Source organism: Nilaparvata lugens, chromosome 12 (genome assembly GCF_014356525.2).
Source record: "Nilaparvata lugens isolate BPH chromosome 12, ASM1435652v1, whole genome shotgun sequence".
In the NCBI taxonomy this organism is placed as follows: Eukaryota; Metazoa; Arthropoda; class Insecta; order Hemiptera; family Delphacidae; genus Nilaparvata; species Nilaparvata lugens.
In genome coordinates this window covers 24,886,542-24,909,535 of record NC_052515.1, presented here as the reverse complement: position 1 = coordinate 24,909,535, position 22,994 = coordinate 24,886,542, and the positions used below count along the sequence as shown (strand labels likewise).

Here is a 22,994-nt window from a genome sequence, read left to right as displayed (position 1 = left end):
CTCTCATCTTTTTACCTCTCTCCTTCTTCTCCTTTGTTGTTGTTGTTGTTGTTGTTCTTCTTCTTCATCTTCTTCTTCTTCTACGTTTCTTCTTCTTCTTCTTCCTCCCTCTCTGTTCCACTTAATTCCTCTCCTTCAAATTCTATCCTTCTTACAACCTTCCCTTCTCTCTCTTCCTCTGACTGTTTCTCTCACTTCCTCCCTCTCTGCATCGATCTTTCCCTCTCATTCAGTCCCTCTCCCACTCTCTCTCACTCTCACTCATTCACTCACTCTCGCTCACTCATTCACTCACTCACCCACTCTCTATCTCTCTCGTTCTGTCTCTCTCAGTTATCCCTCTCTTTCTCACTCATTTACTCTCCCACTCCCACACTCAATCTCTCTCTTTCCCTCTCTCTCTCAGAACTCAACTGTCTCACTCTCTGTCTCAGCCATAATCTCTGTTGCATTCTTTCTCTTACACTGCAACACCCCTGAAAGACGTGAATCTGAGGTGAGAGAGAACAGGTAATTCCCAGACCCGGCTTGCCGAGAGTGTGGAGCCTCGGCATTGGGCATTGGTTGTGAAACCTTGAGTCTCCTTGACACAGATTGGCGGCTCACAATGTGGGTCATAGCTGCCGCTGTGTCATAGTCATGGCGCTATGGAATCAGCTGATCAAGGCTTACCGCTATCGGCGCAGCAGCAGAAGAAGCTGGAGAAGGAGAGGAAAAAGAAGAAGGAGATGTGGATAAGAGAAAGAGGGAGATGAAGAAGGAGGAGGAGGAGGAGGAGAAGAAGAAGAAGAAGAAGAAGAAGAAGAAGAAGAAGAAGAAGAAGAAGAAGAAGAAGAAGAAGAAGAAGAAGAAGAAGAAGGAGAAGAAGTAGAAGAAGAAGAAGAAGAAGAAGAGGAAGAGAGAGAAGAGAAAAGAGTAGGAAGTGATGGAGGTGATGAAGAAGAAGAGGGAAAAGGAGATTTGGATAAGAGGAATAAGGAGGAGGTGAGGAAGAGGAAGACGAAGAGCTGGGAGAGGTAGATGGAGAAAACGAGTGATAAGAAGAAAAAGAAAGAATAATAAGAATAGGAATAGAGAGAAGAGATAGAAGGAGGTGGCGTTGAAGAAGAAGAGGGAGAAGAAGATGTGGATAAGAGGAAGAGGGAGATGGAGAAAACTAGTGAGAGGAAGAATAAAAAAAGAAGAAGAAGAAGGGAGAGAAAATAAAGAAGTTGGTAATGATGATGATGAGAGAGAAGGAAATGTAGATAAGTGGAAGAGGGAGGTGGCGAAGAAGAAGAATGAGAGGAAAAGGAAGAAGTAGAAGAAGAAGAAGAAGTAAAAGTAAAAGAATAATGTGGAAGAAGAGATGTGGATGGAAAGGAGAAGATGTGGATAGGTAGCCAGAAGAAGAAGAAGAAGAAGAAGAAGAAGAAGGAGGAGGAGGTGTGGATAACAAGAAGAAGAAGGATATTTGTGAATAAGAGGAATAGGGAGGAGAAGAAGTAGAAGAGGAGATGGAGAGGTGGAAAAAGGAGGAGAAAAAGGGCAAGAGGGACAAGAGGAAGAACAAGTAAGATATGAATAAGAGGAGGGAGCAGGAAGAAAAAAGATTGAGGAGAAGAGGAAGAAATAGATGATGATGATGATGATGACAATTAAGGACAAGATAAAGAAGATTGTGAAGGAGAAGAAGAGGTACTATTCAATGATCTTGGAAGAGGAAAAAAAGGCGTATTTTGAGAGAATTATGTTCCTTAAAAATTCAATAAGATTCATATTATCTTCATCTATATTATATAAAAGCGAAATGGCACTCACGCACTCACTCACTCACTCGCAAAACAAAAAATCTACCGGACCCAAAACGTTCAAATTTGGTAGGTATATTCAGTTGGCCCTTTAGAGGCGCAATAAGAAATCTTTTGGCAATATTTTAACTCTAAGGGTGGTTTTTAAGGGTTTAAAGTTCGTCTTTAGGCATGTATATTCTTCTTATTCCAATATCTTAAAATTATAATTGAAATGTCCATACCATAATTATGTTAATATAGAACTATAATCTAGAGAGAGTACCTCTTCGAAACAGTTGTTCTGGTAACTAAATTGAAAATTTTGTCAGGTTGGCATTAAGTTGAGTTGACTTTGTTAGGTTGGCACCAAGTTCAAGATGGAAATGCATTTATCCAGGACCTCCTAAATACAAATTTATCCAATTAGCCAAAATTAGCGTTTTCTCAGCTTTTCTGCGTTTCCTCACCTTTTTCAATAACTGATGGAAATATATTTAAAAAAAATTCAGTACACAGGTTTAGCTGAGGTGGAAGAATTCTGTTCGCCAAAGATACGCCGATATAGTAACAGGTGTTTTTTCGAGATCAAATAGACATAATACATTCAAATTCGGTACAGAGGTTCCGCTGAGGTCTACATGCAGGCGAGCGAAGCGAGCCCGCTGATCTCAATTTGAACGATCCAGTTGGGGGTCCAGGAGGGGAGCCCCCTGGCTAGACGGATATGGCGAGCGAAGCGAGCCTGACGGCTAGTTCAATATAAATGATGGAATGACACTTCAATGGATACATAGCGTATCTCTCCATAGCGTTGACCTCTCTCTATCTTTGTCGTAACACTAGGGGGTGTAACTCAGTGGTAGAGTGTCTGCTTCGCATGCTGAAAGTCCTGGGTTCAAATCCCAGCACCTCCACGTCTTTTTTGAATTTTTTTTATTTGAATTTTTCTTTCCTTGCTACTTGATATTAATTCTAAAATCAATGCTCTGTCCATAATTTCTCAGTGGTCCTTGAAATTATTCAAAATGTTGTCTTTTATCAATTTTTCTTTCCTTGTTACGTTATAGGAATTCTAGAATGCTTTGTACATAGTTTTACAGTGATACATTTGAAATTATTTTTTCTACATACTGTATTTTTGAAATAAAGCATTTTATTAAAATAATTATTATTTACCATGATAAACTAACTTATGTAATGGAATGTGAGTATATGAAATTCAGATTGCTAATAATATAAAGTTTAGGGATTTCATCTTAAAATGTATGAATTCAGGGCTACTTATTTTTATTTAAAGAATAGAATTATAGTACCCTTTTTGGAAATTAATAAAATAATAAATTTTATATATTTTAATATATTTATTTTAAATATATAATTTATATATTTATAATTTTAATATATTTATTTCAAATATATTAAAATAATATATTCTTAATATATTAAAAATACAAATTATAAATTTGTAATTTAAATTTATAATTTGCATTCTTAATCTATTATTTTTTTATTAATCTCAAAAAAGGGGACTATAATTTTATAGGTATTCCAATTAAATTGTAGATCCTACAAGATCGGTCTAATAAGAAATTGTACGGTATAAGAAAATTGTTGAACTTTTCATTTTCCCTTATATTCTGATAACAGTGTATTTGTCAATGTTTGTTCAATAGAATTATTCATTTCATTCTATCTATCTATATTTTTCGTTTAACATAAATTTTCTGAATAAAAAAAACTGAAAACTTTCCCAAATTACTAATGCACACTTTATTTAAATCATGTTGTCAACTCTAATTCAATACTCAATTAAAACTGCACTCAATTTTCAAGGTGCAAAACAATAATAATTTTCAATTCACTAAACTGCATACACTTGAACCAGCATTTCAATGTAGGTGGAACAATTTTTCGTTCTAACCTAGTTAATTGTTTCTGCTCTACTTGTCGTTGGTTTAGCTATTAATTGAGAACGGTTTAATGGCACGGCACGAATACACCATTAATTATCTTTATTTGGCTCGTGATTAAACTGTTAATGACTAATCAATGTCAACGAAAGACTAGATAGACTAGTTCCATCATTTTTAACTGTTTTTCATTCATGTTATAACTGAAATTGAGTAATCGTTCACAAACCAAATTAAATTTAGACTGTATAGTAATTATTATGATGAGTACCTAATAAAATAACTGTTTTCTTATTCACCATAGTAAAAGTCGGTGGAATTGGATAAATCTATCGGATATTGTAGTATGATTATTTAGGAGCTTCCAGATGGCTGAATTGATCCGACATCCTCGACATTATTAGAATTACAGACGATTTCTTGAAAATCGACATATTTTTGCCGCCACCTTGCTTTTTTCAGGATGACAAACATTTTTGAGATTGCCATCATGGATAATCTCTTTCTACACATAATAAAGAGATTGATACCATTTCCAAGTCTTTATCTTCAAGGAGTCATGAGTTACACGGTTTTCCGATTGTTGGGATTGGCATTTGGTGGAAAAAGCGTGTTTTCCGCTGCAAACAGTACTTTTTACTCTTTTTCCGATGACGCTCCAGCTGTAAAATATGGACTCACAGCCTCCAACTAGATGTCATTTTATTTAGATTTATTTAATCATTCAGAATTACTCAAAGCTTTGGAAATATTCTACAAAATTGTGCCAATAATACTAGTGTTTTTCTACTGCGAATACATATACAGGGTGGAAAGTGAAATATTGTCCCCGAAAAATGTATGTTTCAAGTTTTTGAAGTTGAATAAATAATGGAAAGAGTGGTCGAAATGAGATGAATCTTTCTATCATCATTGTTTGGTTAATTCTAAACACTTTGGTGGTAAAACCAATCTGATATCACTCACAATAACTGAATAACAAGCTATATAAAAATGTCTGTCAATAATGACCGCCATCTTGTATTTTTCAATGATGTCGAATATTTTAGTTGTTTTCATCATCAATATTCTTATTCGTCTTGTTGTAACGAAGAGATTGAGACCATTTGCAAGTCTCTATCTTGAAGAAGTCATGAAAAAATCGATTTTATAGTTCTAGCTTGTTACCTCATGCATATATGGAAAAACGCACCAGAAATCATGCAGGGTTTTCTTTAGAGGGCGCTGAAGAACTCATTTTTTGACGTACAGCGCATGAAGATATATCGTTCCAAAGTTGAAAAACGCTGTAAATTTCATAGATTTAAAATTTTTCTGTATCTGTTGCACAAAAAAGTTATAATGGCATGAAATTTGAACAAATTTTTAAAAAAACGTTTTTTGGGCTTTTGAAGGTTATAACTAAAAAATATGCGTTTTATAGGAAACTTTTATAGGAAAAAAATTGTAGAGGAAGATTTTAAAAATATTTTCGTTTAAAAAACGGTTGAATATCTTGAACGGTTATTGAAATACAAGCAATATAGCTAAACCCTGAACATTTTGGCGGCCATCTTGTTGCCTGTGAGCTGTGATTACGACTTATCATCATTGCGATCCTTATTATGCTAGACCTAACGAATAAATTGAGACATCTTCCAAGGCTGTTACTCAAAAATGACCACGGAATGACATTTGCGCCCGGACTAAATTTTGTATAAAAAAGTGATAACACTGCCTTGCTATCATTTATACTGGTTCTAAAACATGAATCAGACTATAGTTTGAAAAATTTTTAGAAAAAATTTTGTAGACCTACAGATTACAAAGAGATCTTGAAATATACAGTATATGAAGTATAAAATTTACAGTAGATGTCAATTGAATTCGCGGTTATACATCATCTAAAATTTTTATTTTTAAAATTAGGAAAATAAGATATAAAATTAATTAAATTTATTCTTTTTCACAATATTATTTCTAAAATTCTGTACGCTATCTCAACTCTTCTCTTTAAACTTCCTAGTACTGTAATAACTATTTTAAATTGAACACTGCATTCAGAGATGTGTTATTATATTTCTTGATAAAATAAAGCACAATATACGTATATATTATTCCCCACTGAAATGTCAAATTTCCAGTAGAAAAGGCACCGTATTATATATGCTTTATTTCATAATAATATTACTAACTTCATAAGACATTTCTGATAACAATTAACAAGGTTCTATTTCATCGAAAAAGACGTCCGATTCTGACAATTTAATGATGTGTTGTTTCTGACGTTTTATGGTAAATAAATTTATCAGACGTTCAACAAACTTTCGAGGTCACTTTAATATCTCCTTACAAAAATAACATCTTCGTATCATTCTCAGACGACTAATAATTGGTTTTTATGTATAACATTAATGCATGGATAAATTTGAGATTTCAAACTGTTTTTATTGATGTTTTGTAATAATTTTAAAATTGGTATTTTTTTCTTGTCCACAGGTGAGTGTTGACTTTCAATAATTTGGCTGCTCATTGGTAAGCTAATTAATTTGTTGAAATTTCATTGTTTTATTTGTTCAATGCATATTTTTCAAACCTTAATATTTCTGCATTCAATTATGTTGAATTGATGCATTGTTTTTCTTTAAAACGACCACTTCTTTCAATCTAGAGCTAGTTCTTTCCCAAAGAGCTGTGGTTCACGGTGTCCACGCTAATTTATTAATTTTTTATTGGATGAAATAAACAATCTAATTATTGAGAAAATGAAATTCATTATCAAATCTGAGAATAAAAATTAATTGAAATTTAAACATGGAATAAAATTGATGTGATCGGATAGTAATAAAACCAAATCTATAAAGTATATGGAACTTTTCTCTTCTCTCTTCATTTTCAAAGATTTATATGATTCAAATAGACTTTTGAATTGAAAGATTAGTCGATGCTGAGTTTCCTGAAGGATCCATGCTCCATGTTGAAGTTTGTTCCATTGTGATTGATATCCTTGACTTTGTGATTTCCTGCTTCCGCCAACCACTCCTTCTCTTCTATCATCTTCTTCTGCCAATTTCCTATAACAAAATAATAATCAAAAATATTTGTTATGAAATTCAAATACTGATGAATTTAATTTCTAAAGTCATCTTGAACAGTAGGTTAATAATCCAATGTGGTTTGTTACTCTGGAAATACTTACATGGACTTGTAGATTAAACTATATTTAGAAAATATGAACTATTTTCTATATAAGCACAGCATTCTTGAATACTCTATCAAATCACTAGGTTGATTACTGACGTTTAAAATTTAATATTAATGCTATTGATTTTGTTGATAAGTATTTTGAATATTATGACATTTGATGTAAGAACATTGCAGGCTTTCTCTTGTCCTTGGCTGTATTGTGGTGTGAAAATACAATATAAGGTTGCGGTGGATGACTGGAATTGATAACATTTTCATTTTTGGTTAGGTATTGTGATTTACTTTCGAGTGGAAATGACATACTTTTTTAATTCTCATCTCCACATTTATTTGGAGGTTTCACAGCAGATTGTAATGCTATTAAAAAATATGGAACGTTGGAAATGAATGGGGTGATTTTTGTGTTATATTATGAAATTTTTAAAATGTTATTTACCAACAAAAATTTGTAATTTTTGGGATTATTAAAGTAACCTCTCAGTCACTTCTAGTACCTCAGTCATTTCTAGTTAGCTAAAGTAAGTTAGTTGAGACAGTCATCTAGAGATGCTATAAGAATCGACTGTTAGGTTAACTTTGACTCAAAATACTCACTGTTTATTTCTTGGAGACTTGCACCAGCACCTCCAAATTCAGACGGCAGAATTTTTGGGGAAATCTCTTGATGTAGAGATTTGAGGTTACTGTGAACTTTTATCTGTAAAAGAAAATTATTAGTTATTGTCATTATATGGAGATAAATAATGAAAAAAAATATTATTTACGTGAATAACTACACAATTGGAACTTTATTTGAATTTACATGCTTGGAATAACATCACTCTATTGATAGTATAACAATTTCAACTAAATACAACAAACTTTTTGATCACATAATAAACACCACAAATCTTCCTAACCATCAAAACATTTCCGGTCTACACTGTTGAAAATGATCGCTAGACGATCGAAAGTACTTCAGTCAGTAAGTAAAAGTTTTTAATATTTACTTAATAATTGACTGCATGTCGTGTTCAAATAAATAAAAAAGTGTGTTAATACAAAGCAGCTCAAGAAACCATCACCTTTAAATACAAAATAATTGAAAATTTTTAAATTGAGCCCAACTACTGCCTATAAAATACAGAGTTAATTACTAACAAAGCTTCTTAATTCTTCACAGTCAAGCAGTTGTTTTCAACTGCACTGTAAATCATGAATTGAAGGTTCCTTGTATCTTGCATGAAAAGGAATTTATGTAATCAAAATCACTGATTTATTAAAACAATTTGAGATTAGTTTAGTTTATTACACCATTATAAATGTATAGTTATCTGAAAGCTTGGGCATTGAGCAGGAAAATGTGAATTTTGTGTTGTTGAAGACCTACGATTGGCCATTAACTGTAGACCAATGAAGGTTGAGCTGTACTGCCATTGGCCGAGAATAGACCCGCCCAAGATTCGTATTCCACTTTCACAACACAGGAAATGCTTTGTTTTTTCAAGTGCTGTTCCTCCAATTTACTTAGAGAATATAGTATCAATATTATTAAATATTGTTTCTTATTTGGCTGTTGTGTAATCATATATTATGATGTATACAAAATTCATTATTTAATGATAGAAAACTCATCTTTTAATCTCTAGAATTCCATCAAAAATCCATCCTATGTTCCAATTTTTTTATCATATAGTTTATGTTTTTGAAATCAATAATTTATTTTTATTGAACTCACCCTCTGACGTAGTTTCTCCTTTAGAAACGGCTTGAAAATATTGAGTGCCATTTCTAGAAACGGCGGTGGATTCAAAATATGTACACCAGCGAGACGTTCTGGATACGCTTTCTGTGAATCAAATTAAAAACGTTACTGACTTTCCAAATACCCAAAACAATTTAAAAATGTATAATGTAAAATAAACTTTAGCAGAACAAAAACACCTTGAGTCTTATCAAACTAAAAATATCTAAATAGACAATAGTACACTACCCGAGAAATCTCGAGTTATATAGGATTATAGCATTTCTTCTGTCGCGAATTATGTCAAACATACTCGCCATGTATGTTGTGTCATCGACGAAAGGCTACTTACAAAAAAAAATGCTTTTTGACAGCATCTTCTAATATGAAATGAACAACCAATAACAATAAAAAAACCACTGGAAAATTACAAATCATAATGATACAATAATAATTAGCGACGATTTTCAATTAACAAAAATAATAGAGCAACGAAGAAATAACAAAGAACAAAAAATCGAATTTACAAAAACCTAACCTCAAAAATTTTTGTTTGAAGCCTACACAACATTTATGACGAGCATGTGTGTACACACATGCTCAACACATTTGTTCTGTCGTTTGTGGCCACCTTAATACTCTCTTAGAAGTATTCTCAGTTCATCAAATCCTTAATCTATTTGTCAATAATATTTCTCATCTAAATCCTAATTTTGTGTACTGAAATTCGACTTACCCATCCATAAGTGAGCAATTTATTGAGCATAGCTAGCGGATACCTAGCTATGTGACCCCTGCGGCTATTGTGCAAATCCATGAGAACTATGATTCCCTGGTGGGTGATTCCTTGCTTCAGTTGCAAGTCTAGCAGCATGAGGATACGCCGCGACAAGGCGAGCGGATCGAATTTGCTGACGTCGTCGTTAAAATGGGTGTAGATCACCACGCGGTTGCCCTCTGGTGTCAGGGTGGGTAGGTAGGCCAGACAACTAGGGAAAATACAAAATTATTGTCAGTGTGAATAAATTATACACACGGTTTTCATGGGTAGGTAGGCCAGACAACTAGGATAAATACAAAAACCGTGACAGTGTGTTATTCAGAAGATTTTGATGGGTAGGCCAACAAGATATGGGGAAGTACGAAATTAGTGAAATGCATCTGTTGAAAATATTTGGGAGATTTTGAGTGGAAATCGTTGATGAGTAAGGTTCTTTTCTCTGTAACCTTATTTTGGTAATTGGAACTTTGCTCTCTGTTTTGTTTTAAAGGAAAGGTGGATGCTTAGAGGTGCGTTCAGACTTATGTGCCACGAACACGCCCATTTCATTTTTTATCAACTGATGCTATGCTTTATCTGTATCTACTGTTTTTGTACAAATATAGATAACCCATAAGAAGCATAGCATCAACTGGTGGAAAGTGAAATGCGCGTCTTCGTGGTGTATAAGTCTGAACGTACCTTAACACTTGAGGGTCTCAGGTCGTCAATATCTCAGTTCATCAAATTCCTATTTTAACCATTATCTGAGATACTGAAACAAATATGAAAAAAATAATGTTGAGCTGTTTAGCTCCTCAAGTTTCATATCATCAAGTTTTTTTTACACTGATACACAGTCAGCTGTATCAGTTATATTGTTACACACTTGAATTGAGCTGTTTAGCTCCTCAAGTTTCATATTGTCTAGTTTTTGTTTTACACTGATACACAGTCAGCTGTATCAGCTATACTGTTACACACTAGTTAGATATTAGCCACAGAGAAGGAGGATCAGAGGATGCTTTTAATGTTGCACTAAATGGGTGACCAGCAATGACGAGTGGGCGTGGAGTCCCTTTTACTTTGTGTAGAAGCACAGAAAAGAGAATCTAATGTTTCTCTACTCCGAAAATAAGTTTCTCTACTCCATGATACTAGTGAGAATGGAGAAGATGGTACTAGAACTAGAGATGGTCAGGGAGAAGTTAGTTGAAGGTTAAAAACTAGTAGTTCTGTAAACACTAAACCTCGCGCTCAGTAAGTTACATTGACCTGTTGTTATGTTTTCTCAAAAATCAATGAATAATTTATCAATATACAATGTCTAGAAAAAATCCTAATTAAACATAGAGCTTTCTGTCCTACCGTACCATGACGTGTCGTCCCGGAATGTGAGTGTGAGCGCTGTTATCAGGTCTGGCTGCAACTGTCTACAACGTTGATGGAAAGATACAATTTTCAAGATGTTCGATGTTTTTGAACGGGTAGTATTATAGTCCACTAGACAGCTGATTCATGATGAATAATAATTCTAAAGTCCGATTTTTACGGTAATATTGGCATTCAAATGAGACTCATTTACCTTTTATATTATCCTTAAAATGCAAAATTTCAAAAAACCGTATGTATATGTCGACGCGAGATTCAAAAAGGAACATAGCTGTCAAATTTCATGAAAATCTATTGCTGCGTTTCGCTGTAAATGCGGAACATAAAAACATAAAGAGAAATGCAAAACCGTCGACTTGAATCTTAGACCTCACTTCGCTCGGTCAATTTTTTAGATCACGGGGTTTGCTTTTAAATGGATATACGCTAGTATTAGTCAGGATCTTATGATAATTTTTGAATTAAATATATGATACTGTATCACCGGGACTTTCTGAAAGCACCATGGAACTTGACAAATTGAAAACTGGACGTTCTAAAGCTACCTACCCGGGCTGATTCTTAATCAACTGGTATCTCTTTGAAGTGTATAACACTAGAGATAACTGATACAAGATACTTACGCTATTTTTTCTCTACGATAACACCCACTTGAAGCGCTTGTTTTATTCTCTAGATAGAGCAGTTTAATGAAAATTGAGTTAGTACATTTTGACTATTAATTACATAGTCCATATGCTAACACTACGTTCAACGCTAAACTACGTTTACTTGTAAATATGGTTGCATTTATCATAATGTGTTTCATACGGGGTTTAAACGAACAGCTGACATTTCTCCATATCTACCTGAATATCTACATGTTCAGGTCTCAGTTGTATATTCTATTGACTCAATTGATACTCACGTGTTGGCGAAGGACGATTCCATTTCGGGCGTGGATGCATCTCTGTCTTCAAAAACTTGAGGTATTATTGCTCTCAATCTGAAATAGAGGTCCAGGCCTGTCTTTGCCTTGTTTGGTCTGTTCTTGCACAGTTTCAGATAGTTCAACAGCCATGTATCCTCGTCAACTGTTGTGAACAAAACGCCGAATTATAAATTAATCACTCTATAATGTTCAATTACTTGAATGAAATTCATCCCAATGAATGCAAGTTTAGCATGACATGTACAGAAAGACTGTAAGGCCCGGTTGAACAAAAGCCGGTTAAATTTTAACCGTGATTAATTCCATGAAAACCAATCAGAGAAGGCGTTTTTGAAAAGACGGCTTCTCTGATTGGTTCTCGTGGAATTAATCATGGTTAAAATTCAAACCGGCTTTTGTGCAACCGACACTGAAAGTAGAAACGACGAATTACTGGCGGCTAAATGAAAATGCCAAAAAATCAAAAAAATTATCACCAGTAGAAAGTTTTTAGCCTTTTTAAGCCTTAATTCTGTTTCAGACAGTAATCTACGACTTTGGATAGTAATTGGAAGAAAATTATACATAAATTTATTGTATGTTGTGCAATACTTGTCACATTGTTATTTATACAGATAGTTAAGAGCTACCATAGGCAACACTAGACTGTGCATGAGATTTCAATGGATGATATAAATCAATCATAGAGATAGTTTGGAAAAGATGAAATTTTTTTTAAATACTGGATCATTTTTACAAGAAAAAATCCTCTTGCAATATTAGAACTCAAGTGCAAACCTACTTCATCGATTTTAAATTACTTCATCGAAACCTAATCTATGAAATTTTGTGAACTATTGAAGATTTTGTAAAATTATTGAAATATTTGTAATTGGGTGATAAGTCAAGTACCAAAAATACTTGAGTAGGTACTCCATATTCACACTCATTTTCTAATAGAAATCATCCAAATAATCTTCAAGAATTCTTATAAATATGTCCACTATCTTTTAGTTTCTAAAAAGTATTTGGATTATACTCACCACTAATATTAGTAGGTATTTTTTTGTTGCTAAGGGAGGTAGCATCAAGATCATTCCATTATGATATTTTATATAGAAGACCTTAATTTTTATAAAAGATTTTAGTTCGGTAATTTTCATATATTCTTACCTCCAGTAATTTGAGGCAAATTCGTTTGCTTGTACAACCAATGCTTAAGAGCTGCTACATCTTCTTCTTTAACTTCAAATTCTTCTCGGCCTCCTCCTCCTCCTCCTCCTCCTCCTCCACCTTCTCCTCCTACTCCTCCTCCACCATTTGTCGCCATTTTCTTTTCACTTCTAGATCCTGTTGTTGCCGGCGGTCCACTCTCTGAAGAGAAAAAACTGAGAAAAACAGAGAAAATGAAATTGGTTTGTGTTGAAATAGAATCAGAGTAAAAAACAACGATTAGAATAATGTCGTCGCACGGGGACTGAGTCTATATTATAGACAGCTAAATGTAGTTAGGGTCACTTTCATCTGTCAGCGTTGGTTAAATGGAAAGCTATGGAAGTTATATATGAGGAATACTGTCAGCGAGATTTTCAAATAACATTAATGGTTACTGGCAGTGTTAAAGATTGAACAATATTAATGGTTCTCATTGATTAAATGCTGACAGTTTGAAGTGGATCTCAGTACAGTACAGCCTCTCAAGGTCGACATCTCTTTTCTTATAACTTCTGGTTTTTTTCGTATTGGCGTAATGTTGTTCACTTCTTCGACTTGATCTTGTTCCTCGGACAAGTACCTCACCTTTACCGCCCTTTTAATCGATTTTTTATTCTAACAGATCCCGCGTTTTTCCAAATAGCGTTGAATGATGATTGGTTGATCGAAATTTGTAATTTTCTTAGTCATATTTACATTGTATTCTTGTATTATTTGTAATTTTTGTAGTTTTTCTCTTTCTCTACTGCTAATTCTTACTCCATCGAAATTAGTAATTTCTCAAGTCATATTTATATTGTATTCTTGTATTATTTGTCTTTTTTGTACGTTTTCTGTTTCATTTTCTTTATCTTTGTCTCTACCTGCTACTCCTTACGCTAACTTCTTCTCCGTCGTCTTTGTCTTCTGCTTCTCCTACTCCTTTCTTAGCCAAACAATTCAACGGCAACAAAACAAGGCAACGGTTCAAAGTTAGAAAGGGCTAAAAAATTGAGCCATTTTTTATTGGAAATTGCTTTGTCTAATGACAAAGCAAATTGTAAACCAATATTAATCAGATGCTGTGTTTATAACCAGAATCTCACTAAAGATATCTTCTTCTTCTTCTTCTTCTTCTTCTTCTTTTTCGTCTTCTTCTTCTTCTTCATCATCTTCTTCTTCTTTTTTTTTCTTCTTCTTCTTCTTCTTCTTCTTCTTCTTCTTCTTTTTCGTCTTCAACTTCCCCTGTCTATTCTTCATTCCTATTTGTTTCGATAGCAGCTATTTTTGTCTCTGTTTTCTTCTTTCTTCTTGATTTTGTTTTCCTTTCTCTACTCATTAATTTCCTTTTTCTTTCAAAGTAATTTTCCCAAGTTTTTCGAAATAGTTGATACTGAGTTGCTCAACCAAACTTATAAGAAACTTATAAACCACCTTATCCCGTGTTATCGGATGGGCACGAGAAACTGTCGGTCACAGCTGAAGTATGACAGTCTTAAGAACCATTGATCTACTAAACTATGGGAAACCCAAGTCCTAGAGCATTGTATCAGAGACAAGAAATATAGTTATGCTCCTTTATCTATGAGTGTATGCTAAAATATATACGAGCTTTCACACAATTTACAATATTGCTAATTTTTCAACCAATTTTACAAAGTAAGAAAAATTAATCAATGAGAATAAAGATTGAATACAATTAGAATAACGATGATATAATATTGTGATGTAACTTCATGAATCGGTGGTGTTTCAACAAATAATTGTCGATTCTCTGAGAAGGATATAAAATAATAACCTCCTCATCAACACACAGGAAACGACTTATAAGAGAATAATAAGACCCAATTACAACCTATAGGCCCGGTTGCACAAAAGCCGGTTAAATTTTGATCATGTTTAATTTCGAGAACCAATCAGAGAAGGCGTTTGAGAAGACGGTATCTGATTGGTTCTCGTGGAATTAATCACGGTTAAATTTTAACCGGATTTCGTGCAACCGGCACATAAATTTGTAAAGGTTATAAAATAGGAATTGACATACTTAATAGTTATACATACATAATTAATACTTAATAGTATTAAGACGAGGCAGAATGTTTGAAAGAACATCTCTGCCAATAAATAAAATCCATAAGAATAATGTAAGAGAATGATAAAATTCAAAAATATTAATCTATATTTCACAATTTCGTTGTTTTTGTCCTTAACATAACCGGGAAGTGTTTCAGAATACGATCAAAGTACATTAATTAAGACTGGTAGGTATTGAGACAAGTCAGAACATCTGAAAGAATCTCTCTGCCAATAAAATCCAAAAGAATAATGTAAAAGAATGATACAATTCAAAAATATTAATCTACTAGCCGTCAGGCTCCCTTCGCTCGCCATATATGTCTAGCCAGGGGGCTCCGCCCCCTGGACCCCCGACTGGATCGTCCAAGAATGAGATAAGCAGGCTCGCTTCGCTCGCCTGCATTTTCCATTTGAGCATTTTTATCATATGTTAGGACAATCCAGTCGGGGGTCCAGACTAAACGTCTGGCTAAACGGATATGGCGAGCGAAGCGAGCCTGACGGCTAGTAATATAATATTCCCAGGATTGAAGTAGCAGTGCCCAATCAATTTTTCCGCGATAAATGCATTTAAATCTTCAACTTGGTGCCAACCTAACAAAGTCAACTCAACTTAATGCCAACCTGACAAATTATTAATTTAGTTGCCAGTTAACAACTGTTTCGAAGAGGTACTCTATCTAGATTATAGTTCTATAGTAACATATGATATAGAAATTTCAATTATAATTAAAAGATTTGGAGAAGAAGAATATACATGCTAAAAGACGAACTTTAAACCCTTAAAAACAACCCTTAGAGTTAAAATATTGTCAAAAGATTTCTTAGTGCGCCTCTAAAGGGCCAACTGAACATACCTACCAAATTTGAACGTTTTTGGTCCGGTAGATTTTTAGTTATGCAAGTGAGTGAGTGAGTGAGTGAGTGAGTCAGTCAGTCAGTCAGTCAGTCAGTCAGTCAGTCAGTCAGTGAGTGAGTGCCATTTCGCTTTTATATATATAGATATTTCATAATTTCGTTGTTTCTGGCCTTAACATTTTCAACATAACAAAACAGCTGTGCTTAGTGAGAGAAGTTGTGCGTATTTTTGGGTTCAAAATTCTATAAAATAACTTGATTAATTCAATATGAAGCGATAATTAGGTGTTATATTTAAATATAGTTTGGTGTTTCAATTTCTCTAAATTCAAAATGTTTAGCTTATATATTTTTTGGACGAAAATTGAACTTGAACGTTTTACAGTAGAAACATAACCTATTTTTGGACATTTATTAATGAATCAAAATTTGGGAATGGAATAGATTTGGGCCAAGTCTGTTGTTCCTTACTAATCATATTTATATGATTTGTGATTCTGTCCACATATAAATAAATAAACATAACCGTGAAGTGTTTCAAACAAAGACCTTAAAGAGATATAGACCCACAATGCCTATGCTTTCCCAATGATAGCTCTTACTTGAAATTGAAGGCCGCCATTGGGGTATTTTAGCACGAGATATTATATATTATTTATTTGTAATACTATAGATCACAAAGGCATTGGTGGAATTGGTATGTAATAATCTTATGGGTTGCCCCCTCAATGGCGGATTTCAATTCCAAGTACGACACTAGCGCTGCATGTGAGTCTATGCATCTTTAAGGTATTTGGTTTCAAAATACGATCAAAGTACATTAATTAAGACGAGTCAGAACATCTGAAATAATCTCTCTGCTAGTAAAAGCCGTAAGAATAATTTATTTATTCAATCATTCAGAATTACACAACTTTCAGAAGAGTACCACAGGCTTAAATAAATGAATAAAAGAATGATAAAATTGGAAATAATCAATTTATATTTAGAAATTTCGTTGCTTCTTTCCTCAACATAACCGGGAAGTATTACCAAATAATACAGTAATTAGGCGGACGCATAAGCTTAGCCAGTCGCACCTGCCTTATGCTAATTGCTAGAAAATGGGAAGCCGATGAATGCAAATGAATAAAGAAATGAATACGAGTGAATGACAGCGTTATCAATAGAACAAGGCGATATCAGCCTGGTCCGATTTAATGAGTTCGGTGTATGCTAATCACTTCACAGTGCGGTGAAGTGAAATGGTCGTCGCCCCTCCAAATTATGTTCTTTACCAGAAAGGCCAACGAACTTTATACCAATTCCGATTAGACACGGTGGAACTTGCATTGTTTCTATTACTATAACTTATTGTTTCTATACTGAGTTGATTAGAGTTATGTGTTAGAAGAGTAGTTTTTTGAACGTCGGTGTGTTGAAACTAAAGATAATAAGATAAACTGTGAGTAAAACTATCGTCAAAAATCCTTGTGCAAGAAATATATATCCCATAATAAATATTAATAACACTGTATTTTCGTTTCAACCAACTAACTCTATGTATATTCAATCAAAACTAACTCTATGTAGTAGTGAAGGTAATGTTGTGGTAGATGGTAAGGGTTTCTTCACACTTATATAGCTACGTTACACCAAAATACGTTTTCGCCACACTGCACAGAAAGCAGCTGTTTTCCAGTCCCTACGTAGATCTGAAAGACATTGCTTGCAGACGACTCTCGTCTGACGTCCAACAGGTTTCTTTCCGGCCTAGGCCGGAAAGAGTACCCTTTCCAGCCGCTAACATGGAACTAAGAAAGGAGATTAAATAACAGCTGATCAAAAAAACTTTTCATTATTTTATTTAATAATTAAAACATTTATAATAATATCATCTTATTGTCATTTGAAAGAATAAAAAAGTATAAACTCAACCTCCCACATGATTGAACATCATCTTTTAGGTTATTTAGACAAATCAGAATAAAAAATAAAAATTCTTGGACAATTTCCTGATATTCAGATTACGTCAGATTTGCTAGAGCTATCACCTTCCACTTCTGCTTTCGGAAGTGCTTAGTAAACAACTACTCTCATATATATTGTTTATTTTTGTGTGTGGCGAAAAATAGCGTTCGCACTACGGGCAAAAATGTTTTTCCGGCTCTCAATCTTTTCTAGTCCTCGGCCTCGGACTTGGAAACCGAATTCGAGCCGGAAAAATCTCATTTTCTGCTCTAGGTGCGAAATATACTATTTCGTAACACTAATAGACGTTCTATCTCCAGATACTGAAAGCAACGCTACCGGTACGCTACTGTATTTAACATTGGGAGATAGGACGTATTTCAGCGCAGCATAGCTAAGTGTGAAGAGACCCTAAAGGTGCGTACAGATATATACGCGCCGCGAACATGAGCAATTATTCACTTTTAATCAGCTGACTATATCTGTATTTTTACAGAAATGGTAAGATACAGCTGATATAAAAAGCTTGGCATCAGCTGATTAAAAGTGAATTGCTCATGTTTGCGGCGCTTAAATCTTAAGCGCCTTAAGATGGTAGAAATCTATCAAATAAAACTACTGTATTTGAAATGATTGTTTAAATAATCTATCTTGAAATTATAATGACTTGGATAACCTTCTGTGTTGTAGTGAAGGCTATATGTGGTAAATTCCCATAAAACACTTATTTGTCTGAAATTGAGAAACTAGTTTCGGTTGTCACAATTTCGAGTTGTTTTATTTTGTACTATCTTTATGTCAGTTACTAAAGAAGTTGAAATTAAATGTTACTGTTTCAGTACTTTTTAATTGTGGTTTAGTAGTTGTGAATTTTTTAAATAACTGAAAATGAGATAAAAGTAAAAAATGGTTAAAAATGAAGTAACATAGAGAACAGTATTACGAAATAATGGAAGAAATTTTCGTTTTGAGATCACTTTTTGTAGTACCTTGAATTTCTTGTAAAATATAGTCAATAAGATTTGGTTGAATGAAAATTATGTGATTTAAAATTCAGCATCCCAAGGATAAGGCATGATAAGACCTTGAATTTCTTGTAAAATATAGTCAATAAAATTTGGTTTAATACAAATTTTGTGATTTAAAATTCAGCATCCCAAGGATAAGGCATGGTATTCTATAGAAGAAATGGTAATAGTTGTTGAAAGAAACAGTTTTGGGCAGTGCCTGCTTGTCATTCCCCAATCATTTTAATGATTTGCGTTTTGTTTATCATTGAATAAATAAATTAAAATGCAAGAGTACAAATTACGTAAGCGTAACACTGTTGAAAGGTTACCAATAAGCGTGTTATGTTTCATTCACTTTTGAATTTTAGTCCAGTTTTTAATTCCATTCAATCAAAACAAAATTTCAGGATCGAAACAAAAGTGATGAACAAAATAACGTTGTAGATTGAATTGATAGCGATAAAGCGTGTGGAAATAAAATGATAGCATCTGATGAGTAGAGTTAACAGTGACCTTGTTAATGACATTAGGAGAGCAGCAGAACACGAGCGCTCTCTGTCAATGACAATGGAAGTCGGCACTCAAGCACTCATTGTAGTAATCATTCAATTTTATGTTCTTTTCTCAATGGTTTTCCATTTCCGGATGGGCTTTTCCTATGTATCATCGTAGGCATCTCAAGCCACAGAGTAGAAACAAAGTGTTACTACTTATAATAGCTATGCTACTTAGTACTTGCTATAGGAATCTTTGTTACTATTGTTTTTGCCTGGGTTCTGTAGTTTTCATTGTTTCTAGTTGATCTGTTTAATTGCTAATGTACTATGGTTACAGTTTTCAAAAAAGAATAAAGATTCAATTGAAAATCTTTATTCTATTCTTCAAAAGTGTTTAGTTTTAGCCTGCTATCAAATTTGATATGGAACAAATCAAAATTTCTCTCGTAAAACAAATTTCTGTCTTTATCATTGCTAGTGTTTTGGGGTTGCAGTAGTAAATTTTTTATGATACTCTTTGATGAAACAAATGGAAATGATTTTCCATTTACACCTGGTATCTCTACACATAAAGTAACTGGTACGATTGTTAACTATTTGGTAATTTGCCATGTAAAATGAATGTGTAGGCTAATCGTTCAATTGAATAATTTAATACTATAAATGAATTATAATTGAATTAATGTTGTTGAAGTTAACAAAACGAAATTCAAACATTTTTGAAAGAATAAGACTTTGATATTGTCAATACCACTTTTGTTTATTCGAAAATTAATTCATAATTCAGTACCAGGTTTCATGGTAAAACCTACCACATCCTCAGCTGAACTAATAAGTTTGTTGTTGTTGGAGGAACAGTAAATTGGAACAGGAATATTTCCTGAACAGGAAGGTTTCATGGTAAAACCTACCACATCTTCAGCTGAACTAATAAGTTTGTTGTTGTTGGAGGAACAGTAAATTGGAACAGGAATATTTCCTGTTCCTCCAACAACAACAAACTTATTAGTTCAGCTGAAGATGTGGTAGGTTTTACCATGAAACCTGGTACTGAATTATGAATTTATTTTCGAAAAATAAAAGTGGTATTGACAATATCAAAGTCTTATTCTTTCAATTATGGAGGAATACCACAACATCTCATATCATACAATCAAATTATTAAACATTTTTTTAATAGCTGCGTAGGTGAATTCATTATTTAAAGATTTGTAAAAAACATCAGCTTTTATTTGTAACAACTCATCATGGAATGTTCTGGCTTTGTAACATGATTCTCTAATTGATGAAGCTTTCGACATTTAATACATTTTACTCCCTTTCTTATACTACGTGTGACACCAACTTGAAATTTATATAAAGTAAAGTGGTCTACTGATACTATTCTATCAACAGGATCCCTGTAACATGGATTGAGGCTATGGATATCAACCATGAATCCACAGCGTTATATCATTCATTGTTATCTGTACAACTAGTCTTAATCTCAATTTAAAATTTTGAACTTGATGTGGAAGTAAATCCTCGATCTTCTTCATTTTAAACCGATAGGAAGATATAATTTGGTTACCGGAATCGTCTTTAATGATAACATCATAAAGGATACAACTATTCTATTAGATTCTATTTTTTATGATAGTGTCTTACTACAACAGAATTTTTTATGACTTCTATCTTCAAATATACTTCGATGTTAATCTCTTTATCTATCTGAATTTTTATCCACGCATTCATCTCGATGTAGAATCAATAATAAAAATATACTATAGTTGACCGAGCGAAGTGAGGTCTAAGATTATAAGTCGACGGTTTGGCATTCCTCTTAATGTTTAAATGTTTATATGTCTATATGTTTTTATGTTGCGCATTTACGGCGAAACGCGGTAATAGATTTTCATGAAATTTGACAGGTATGTTCCTTTTTCAATTGCGCGTCGACGTATATATACAAGGTTTTTGGAAATTTTGCATTTCAAGGATAATATAAAAGGAAAAAGGAGCCTCCTTCATACGCCAATATTGGAGTAAAAATCAGACTATAGAATTATCATAAATCAGCTGACAAGTGATTACACAGATGTGTAGAGAAGCCAGTCTATTGCTGTATTTCCATAAGGTCTATAGTTTCAATCAGGTACTTGTGGATGAGAATATTGCGAGAGGTCTACTGTTCATAAAACTACTAGTTTTATTAAACATAACTATTAGGCTCAACTCACATTCACGCGACTCAGGTCGAGAAGAGACTCGTCTCTAGTCGAGAGCATGTGTTTTCAAATGGTGACACTCAGACCAGTCGATTCTAGTCTCCGCGACGTCACCATTTGAAAACACTCTAGACTAAAGTCGATTGATTCTCTTCTCGACCTGAGTCGCGTAAGTGTGAGTTGAGCCTTAGATTTTACTTTTCTATTGTAGTACCTTACTTCAAATGCTTACTTCAAATTCAAAATACTTTGAATAAATGACTTAATCTTTATTCTGTATTTATTCATTCTTACAATAATTACATCATTAAAATGATAGGTAGAGGAAAAATAAGTTAACCTTGTTTTATTCCTCTCCCTAATTTAGATAAGGTCACACATAGTCCGAAATATGTCTTGTAGTTAATATAGTTTGCAGTTAATAGTAGTTAATGTAGGTCTAATATAGTAGTTCTCCAGTTAACAAAATTTTCAGTCCAATCTATCTTAAAAAACTTCGTTATCGATCTTCTTATCCATCTGAATCTTTATCTATGTCCTCATCTCGATGTAGAATCAAGATAATAATACTTAGAGATAAGATTTCAAGATAAGAATAAGAATACTTGAAAACAACATCGATCAGAATACTTTTATGTATCCGTGATGAAGATAGCATCCTTAGTAAATGGGTCAAGGCGCCATATTAGCAAATATACTTGTCTAACTGCTTCTGGTAGTATAGGCTAGGCAGGCTAGGAGGTACAGCGTAATAAGGAAAGGTTGCCAATATAACAATTGCAAGGTTGGTACCCACGTACGAGGGTCGAAGGTTGTACGAAAATTGCTATTGAAGAGTGAAACTGGTCTACGCAAATGAAAACTGAGATGTGGTTTTTCTTTTCCAAAGAGTTAAAGTAGAGATACAGATTCAGGTTCCAGATGAATTTTAAAAATACAGTTTTTGAGTCTCTGAGTTTTTTCTTTTTGAGTTACCAATTTGTACTAGTATCATAATAGAGAAGGATATCATTTTCAGAGGTTGCCTACTTAGATTCTTCTTCTTCTTCTTCTTCATCTTCATCTTTCTGTGTTCTTCTTCTTCTTCTTCTTCTTCTTCTTCTTCTTCTTCTTCTTCTTCTTCTTCTTCTTCTTCTTCTTCTTCTTCATCTTTCTGTGTTCTTAATCTTCTCTGTGTACTTCATCTTCTCCCATCTTTTCTCTTGTTCCTCTGACGTCTTCTTCTCATTTTCCTCCATAATCTTCTTATTGTCTTAATCCTTTGTCTTGTCATTTATTCATTTTGTCAATCTCCTACCTACCTCCTGCTCTTCCTCATTTCTTTTTCTTCTTGAACATCTTCTTCCTCTTCTCCCTCATTTCTTCCACCTCTTCAACTTCCTCATATTCTTATTTTTTTTTCTTCTATTGTTTCTTCCTCTCCTTCTCATTCGTCTTGTTCTTCTAGATTCACATATTTTTCTTCTCCTCTCTCTCCATTTCTTCTTCTCCTATTCTTTCTTCCTCTCCTTCTTATTCGTCTTCTTCTACATCCACTTCTATTTTCTTC

General features: G+C 33.6%; 1 protein-coding gene, 1 long non-coding RNA gene and 1 other non-coding gene across 3 annotated transcripts in view; 2 read left to right on the top strand and 1 right to left on the bottom strand.

Moving 5' to 3' along the window:
- LOC111050222 overlaps positions 1-6,749 on the top strand; it is a 60,067-nt gene extending 53,318 nt beyond the window's left edge. Inside the window, exon 3 of the long non-coding RNA XR_005572667.1 lies at positions 6,161-6,749. This is a non-coding gene — a long non-coding RNA (uncharacterized LOC111050222). The remainder of the gene's footprint in view (positions 1-6,160) is intronic.
- On the top strand, positions 2,615-2,686 carry Trnaa-cgc. Its single transcript has one exon. It is a non-coding gene; the product is annotated as a tRNA-Ala (tRNA).
- Positions 6,360-22,994, bottom strand: part of LOC111050220 (clavesin-2-like) — a 28,041-nt gene continuing 11,406 nt past the window's right edge. Inside the window, exons 2-7 of the mRNA XM_039439266.1 lie at positions 12,827-13,041; positions 11,651-11,816; positions 9,328-9,580; positions 8,586-8,696; positions 7,463-7,565; positions 6,360-6,735 (exon numbers count right to left, since the gene is read on the bottom strand). Coding sequence (XP_039295200.1) covers positions 6,599-6,735; positions 7,463-7,565; positions 8,586-8,696; positions 9,328-9,580; positions 11,651-11,816; positions 12,827-12,983 — 927 coding nt within the window. The 5' untranslated portion in view covers positions 12,984-13,041 and the 3' untranslated portion in view covers positions 6,360-6,598. The remainder of the gene's footprint in view (positions 6,736-7,462; positions 7,566-8,585; positions 8,697-9,327; positions 9,581-11,650; positions 11,817-12,826; positions 13,042-22,994) is intronic.